At 38.0% G+C, this 7,719-nt stretch overlaps 1 protein-coding gene across 4 annotated transcripts in view; it reads right to left on the minus strand.

Moving 5' to 3' along the window:
• LOC149065001 (uncharacterized) overlaps positions 1-2,896 on the minus strand; it is a 145,776-nt gene extending 142,880 nt beyond the window's left edge. For 2 of the 4 annotated variants that reach the window (XM_089254925.1, XM_089254924.1), the window contains exon 1: positions 2,534-2,896. In XM_089254925.1, the coding sequence (XP_089111051.1) occupies positions 2,534-2,542 (9 nt within the window). In that variant the 5' untranslated portion in view covers positions 2,543-2,896. The remainder of the gene's footprint in view (positions 1-2,533) is intronic. The other 2 variants (XM_089254928.1, XM_089254926.1) reach the window with 1 other exon arrangement.
• Positions 2,897-7,719: the final 4,823 nt, after the last annotated feature.

Consider the following 7,719-nt stretch of genomic DNA (forward strand, 5'->3'; position numbering starts at 1 on the left):
CTCTCCCCCCCCCCCCCCCACATCCTGGAGCCGGGGTCCTAGACTTATCTTGGCTGGTGAGGCCCCTAGGCCCTTATTTTTCATAGTGGGCCCCTCCAAAGTAAATTTATAGAGAGCTGGAGCCCTCGGCCCCTCGCCACTTCCATTACGTCATGGGCAACACGTAGTGGCGTTTTTCGACAGAAGAAATCGCCAGGTTTCCGCGAGATGATTGTGATAAATGACGATAGAAATAGTTCTCGAGAAATGTTTAGGTTTAGGGATTGTGACTTCCTAGGTGATTCTTAATGTGTGCGCCACGGATCCTTGGGGTGACACCAACCTTTGTCAGGGGCGTCCCGGCCAGCTGCCAATATTCCACGTGCTTGTTCGGTACTTTGTAGTTTTATGTTAGACTATCCTGGGAAGCCGTCGGCGAATGTTGACTGGCAAAGAAGCCACAGGTGAGGGAAGTTTGAGAAACACTGTCCTAACCATTGGAAATGCGTAGAAGAAACTCTTGAAAAAATACGCAGGAGACTTGTGCCCTTACAAGAAAGCGTAGACGGCTTGCGTACCCTTTGAAAAAATGAGTCGGGGGATTACGCAATCCTTGAAAAAGTACGCGGGAAGCTTACGCACCCCTTGAAAAATAAATACGCAGGAGGCTTGTGTACCTTTGAAAATGCGTGGGAGACTTGTGCATCACCAGATTTGCACAGAAGACCTTCTGAACTCCCAGAATTGCGTAGGAAGCTTAAGCACTTATTTGTGCATTACGTCATGGTTATCTCGCTTTTACTTATTTCAGTTTTTTTCTGACATTGACGATTATTTTTCACGTACCCCCCAGTGGCACACCCTCTACAGATTGGGAACTACTGACCAAGAGCATGGATTTAAGAATTCTGCAAGCAAAGCGATCTTGACGCATTTGATACACACGACTCAGAGCTATGAGGTGTAGGGTATGAACATAGATGTAAACAGGATTTTCTCGAGAGAGGCATGAAAGAAGCTAAATACTGGCCCTGATGAGGACCACCAGGGCAGGAAATACAATAGAGGAACGCTGCCCCACGCAGCTAACTTCAAGAGGTAATAAATTTTAGGAAAGATCAAAAATACCGTTATAAAATCATCGAATTTCGCTATGGTGGAGGGAGGCAAAATAATGTTTGCCCCCCCCCCCCCCACAAAAATCCTAGTTACGGCCCTGAGGAACACGGAGTCCAGGCGCGGATCCGACCCAGATGGAGGAACTGATATTCACTATCACCTGCCTTCTGAGCCCAATAACCACAGGAAAAATTGGTCTGTCCCTTATGAACAGGACAATAGTGACCATCAATCGTTCCCTTCGAAGCATCATAATGGATCCATAACTGCATCAGTAACTAAGAAATCACATAGCCAACCATCAAAATAGACTGGGGGAGGGCCCTTAATGGAGGAACGATAATGTAGGAGAGGGGGTGGGGCGGCCCTATTGAAAACTTTCAATGCATAGATTAAATTAGACCCCCCCCCCATTTCCCCCAATACCAAAACAAAGAATTAGGTGAAAATCACGTGCTTTTCCGTCCCATGTCACACATTCAATGTTGTCCATCAAGTCCTTCATGTTGATATTTAATTGAAATAATCTATATAAAGATATAGTTCATATATAAAATTGATTTTCTGTACGTGTGTGTGTTCTCTAGGCTACACCATACATGCTCAACCCATGTCCCATGGGCTAGATGTAACCCACGAGTTCAAACCTAATTTTGTAAAAATGAACTGAGCGGCATGTAAACAATCTCTTAAGTGGCCCCACGACATATTTACGAATCACTTTACGGACCCGCGGTACATGGGCCGATCACTAAAGTGACCTGCGGCACAGTTCCAGATCACTCAATCAGCTTGCGGCTCGTTTAGAGATCCCTCAAGTGACCAGCAGCGCTCTCCGAGACCACTTAAGTGCCCCGCGACCCGTTTTCAAACCAATGAAGTGCACCCCGCACTCCCCTAAAGGTTAAGTACCCTTGCTATATACAAATCTACAATTCTAGACCGATCTCCGTAAAAAAATTGGCATAGTATACCAAACAGGACATAACTTGAACGATGGGCTATGTCCTGTTTGGTATACTATGCCAATTTTTTTACGATCTGAAGAAGTTTAGAAGCAACTTGAACGATGGGCTGCTTCTAAACTTCTTCAGATCTGGGCAACAATGGTTCTCGGGCCTCAACAATTGCTTTTGGTGGTTCCCAAACGATGCGTTTCAGACATGTTTACTCCCTTACAATGGTTGTTCACTCCTTCAATACACCCAGTGTATCGAGGAAACCCGGCAGCGCCTGGGTATCACGTAGCGTATGAACACATGAAAATTACATGAAATCGTAATTATTATTAGAAATCCATTTCAGCTAGGATCAGACCAGGAAAGCGTCAATAATCCCAAGATACGCAATACAGTTCATGATATCACTCATGTTAACATGATATACACTTGAAATCATTTTTTTTTCTTCTTCTCACAAATTGAAAATCAATTACCTTCTCCATGATTTTAATCCCATGGCATGATAATCCAATAATTATAATTTCCAATCCTCCAGCTTGTCGTAGTAGTCGTCATATCTCTCGCACAGTCCTGTTATTTCTCTCCAAGTATCCGTCAAATTTGATGGAGAAAAAAAAAAACCACTAAAATTTCTCCACAATTTTATACTGAATTCACCGAATAGTAATTATATACGGAAATTGGAAACGGCCATATTGGCGGCCACGACTGTACACAGTAGTATTATTGATCAACTGCGCGTCGCGGACGAAAATTCGCACAGTACCGAGAGCGCTCCACTTCGCACGGCGCGCAAATGCGGTGGTGGTTGTCGCCACTGCCTGCTCTTCTGTTGCTTTTTTTTTCTCCCCCCGCTTGGTTAAAAGGAACGCGCGCGACTGTATGCGTTGCTATGGGAACAGGTGGGCGAGTCTATTGCTCTCAGGTGCCTGCGCGAAGAGGGGTGGAAGGAGGGAAGGAATTCGACTGGAGGCTCGGATGTATCGCCTGCCATCTACCGAAGAGATTCGGAAATAACGAATCTTTTGTATCGTCACGAAGTGAAGCGGGAAAGAACGCCCTTACCAGACCCAGGGCACGGTGGGAAAATAACAGCCCCCCCCGACCCCGTCCTCACCCTTGTCTTTTTCTCTTCTGTGAAAGAGGGAAATCCGAAAATGAAAATCACGGAAATTCAGAATTAAAATGAAATAAATTTTTTCAGAATTGATCAGGATTCCAAAAATGATGAAAGTTCAGAATTGATCAGAATTCCAAAAATGATGAAAGTTCAGAATTGATCAGAATTCCAAAAATGATGAAAGTTCAGAAATCCAGGATTGATCAGAATTTTAAGAAATGATGAAAGTTCAGAAATCCAGAATTGATCAGAATTTTAAGAAATGATGAAAGTTCAGAAATCCAGAATTGATCAGAATTTTAAGAAATGATGAAAGTTCAGAAATCCAGAATTGATCAGAATTGATCAAAATTCAGAATTCCAAAAATGATGAAAGTTCAGAAATTCAGAATTGATCAGAATTCCAAAAATGATGAAAGTTCAGAAATTCAGAATTGATCAGAATTCCAAAAATGATGAAAGTTCAGAAATCCAGAATTGATCAGAATTCCAAAAATGATGAAAGTTCAGAAATCCAGAATTGATCAGAATTCCAGAAATGATGAAAGTTCAGAAATCCAGAATTGATCAGAATTCCAGAAATGATGAAAGTTCAGAAATCCAGAATTGATCAGAATTCCAGAAATGATGAAAGTTCAGAAATCTAGAATTGATGAAAGTTCAGAAATCTAGAATTGATGAAAGTTCAGAAATCTAGAATTGATGAAAGTTCAGAAATCTAGAATTGATGAAAGTTCAGAAATCTAGAATTGATGAAAGTTCAGAAATCTAGAATTGATGAAAGTTCAGAAATCTAGAATTGATGAAAGTTCAGAAATCTAGAATTGATGAAAGTTCAGAAATCTAGAATTGATGAAAGTTCAGAAATCTAGAATTGATGAAAGTTCAGAAATCTAGAATTGATGAAAGTTCAGAAATCTAGAATTGATCAGAATTCCAGAAATGATGAAAGTTCAGAAATCCAGAATTGATCAGAATTCCAAAAATGATGAAAGTTCAGAAATCCAGAATTGATCAGAATTTTAAAAAATGATGAAAGTTCAGAAATCCAGAATTGATCAGAATTTTAAAAAATGATGAAAGTTCAGAAATCCAGAATTGATCAGAATTTTAAAAAATGATGAAAGTTCAGAATTGATCAAAATTCAGAATTCCAAAAATGATGAAAGTTCAGAAATTCAGAATTGATCAGAATTCCAAAAATGATGAAAGTTCAGAAATCCAGAATTGATCAGAATTCCAAAAATGATGAAAGTTCAGAAATCCAGAATTGATCAGAATTCCAGAAATGATGAAAGTTCAGAAATCCAGAATTGATCAGAATTCCAGAAATGATGAAAGTTCAGAAATCTAGAATTGATGAAAGTTCAGAAATCTAGAATTGATGAAAGTTCAGAAATCTAGAATTGATGAAAGTTCAGAAATCTAGAATTGATGAAAGTTCAGAAATCTAGAATTGATCAGAGTTCCAGAAATGATGAAAGTTCAGAAATCCAGAATTGATCAGAAATCTAGAATTGATGAAAGTTCAGAAATCTAGAATTGATCAGAATTCCAGAAATGATGAAAGTTCAGAAATCCAGAATTGATCAGAATTCCAGAAATGATGAAAGTTCAGAAATCCAGAATTGATCAGAATTTTAAGAAATGATGAAAGTTCAGAAATTCAGAATTGATCAGAATTCCAAAAATGATGAAAGTTCAGAAATCCAGAATTGATCAGAATTCCAAAAATGATGAAAGTTCAGAAATCCAGAATTGATCAGAATTCCAGAAATGATGAAAGTTCAGAAATCTAGAATTGATGAAAGTTCAGAAATCTAGAATTGATGAAAGTTCAGAAATCTAGAATTGATGAAAGTTCAGAAATCTAGAATTGATCAGAGTTCCAGAAATGATGAAAGTTCAGAAATCCAGAATTGATCAGAATTCCAGAAATGATGAAAGTTCAGAAATCCAGAATTGATCAGAATTTTAAAAAATGATGAAAGTTCAGAAATCCAGAATTGATCAGAATTTTAAAAAATGATGAAAGTTCAGAAATCCAGAATTGATCAGAATTCTAAAAATGATGAAAGTTCAGAAATCCAGAATTGATCAGAATTTTAAAAAATGATGAAAGTTCAGAATTTATCAAAATTCAGAATTCCAAAAATGATGAAAGTTCAGAAATCCAGAATTGATCAGAATTCCAAAAATGATGAAAGTTCAGAAATCCAGAATTGATCAGAATTCCAAAAATGATGAAAGTTCAGAAATCCAGAATTGATCAGAATTCCAAAAATGATGAAAGTTCAGAAATCCAGAATTGATCAGAATTCCAAAAATGATGAAAGTTCAGAAATCCAGAATTCCAGAATTCATCAGAATTCCAATTCCAGAATTGATAAAAATTCATAATTCATGAAAGAAATTATTGTGACCGTAAATGTGTGTGAGGCCGGTGCGGCCGCACCAGTCGCATACCCTCAAGGGCGGCTCCATTGGAAATAAATAGAAGAACAAAATTGTGTGTTGTGGGGTGAGGAAGTTATTAAAAATAAAAGAACAGTGCCACCCAGGCCCAGAGGCAGATTTATGGTTTTTCCCCAGGGCTGCAACCAGATACTTAGTCAGCCGGGTAAGCACGCATTTCAGCACTCCTTTGTAATATTGAAGGAAGTATGTACTTTTTACTCCTTTTACTCCTAAGTATTTTACTCCTTTGTAAAATTGATAATTAGAGACATCCCCCTAAATCTCTTAGTGTCATATCTGACGAACAGATCTCAGAGAGTAAAATGTGGCTCTCATTCCAGTAAATCTTCAGGGGTTAACCGAGGAGTCCCCCAGGGATCTGTTCTTGGCCCCCTTCTCTTTAATGTATTTATAAATGATTTATGTAATCTAAAAATTGATGGCAAGATAATCACGTTTGCGGATGATACAGTCATACTTTATTCTGCTGCTACCTATGAATCTCTCCAAATTACAGTAAATTCTGACATGATAAAAATTAGAGACTGGTTTCCATGCAAATGATCTTCAACTTACTATCTCGAAAACTAAATATATTATAACTTTTCTTTGCATAACATTCCTGCCTTGAATATTGACTTTATGATTCATAAACCTGCATATAACATTAACACTGATTGTAACTGTCATAAATTAGAACAAGTGAATACTATAAAATATCTGGGTATTTTTATTGACTCTGACATGAAATGGAAATCCCATGTTCATAATCTACGAATAAAATTAAGATTTACAATGTATAAATTTTATTTCCTAAAATATTTTGATAATCGCTCTTTTTTAATCACCCTCTACTACTCACTATTCCATTCTTACTTATTATACGGTTTACCTATTTGGGGTAGTGACTATTTGACTAACTTAAAACCTATTATATCACTACAGAGGAAAATTATAAGGCTAATTTTTAATACTAATATACTCCTTCCATCACTCTCTTCAAAAATATAGAAATTCTACCACTTAGATACTTATATTTTTATAAATCCCTGTTACTTCTCTTTAAACGTCAATACTCCCTACCATTAATATCCACTCGATCTTCTGCTAGGCGTAAAGCTACATATTCTTTGCCTGAAACATAAAAAAAATTTCATTTCTCTCTTACCTAATACCTAAGTTTTGTAACTCTCTGCCCATTGAAATTAGGAATGCTTCCTCTCTTTACACGCACAAGTACCTCAAAAGATATTTATTGTCTATTGATGATATCTCCGTGCACTTTTAGTCTTCTGTTTTTTTTTAAAGAAATCGCCCCTCACAATAATTAAAGTAATTGATTTTCTCCCATTATATTTATCAACATTCTAAATATTTTGCCTTTCTGACAGTAGCTCAATTATTCAAATCATATTTATTATCTCTAAATTTGATATTTAAAATGCACCCACCATGCGTTGCCACAATGATGTTACTTTTAATTTTTTGTTTCCCCCTCCCCTTCACCCATCTATTTGATATTCAACTATAAATTTCCCTCCCCATTTATATTTGCGTTTATGTAAAAGTGTTTATATATAGGTATTTCCCTACTCACACATTGTACTTTTTTTTTTAATAACCCATCATCCAGTATGTGACAGTCATGTTCACCTTGGATGCAGAGTTGTCTCTATTTGTATGTTTGTACATTTCTTTGATAAATAAAGGGTTAAAACAGTGTTTCCAAAAGTGGGCAGTATCGCCCCCCTCGGGGCGATTGAGGCCCCATTAGGGCACGGCCCGGGGACCTCAAGAGAACGGGGGAGGGGGCCTCACAAAAATGAGATTTGGTTGAAATTTTCTAGAATTTACCTGGTAGGGCCTCAGAAAAACCACCTGGCCCGGGGACCCGTGATCCTCTCAAGACGGCCGTGACGTCAGGGCCTAGTCAACACCTTCTACAGCAGAAAGCCTCAGCGCGAAGCTTTGACGTCAATGATGTCTTCTATTTCAGCTGTAGCCATTGGATATAGCAGTCCGACGTACTGGCTCTTAGAAACACAGGTGCACCTGCAGGATGAGCAGAGGGAGGCTAAGCGG

The sequence above is a fragment of the Pholcus phalangioides genome, unplaced genomic scaffold (genome assembly GCF_987345545.1).
Source record: "Pholcus phalangioides strain wild (caught in Gottingen) unplaced genomic scaffold, Ppha-v1.0 ptg000042l_1, whole genome shotgun sequence".
Classification (NCBI taxonomy): domain Eukaryota; kingdom Metazoa; phylum Arthropoda; class Arachnida; order Araneae; family Pholcidae; genus Pholcus; species Pholcus phalangioides.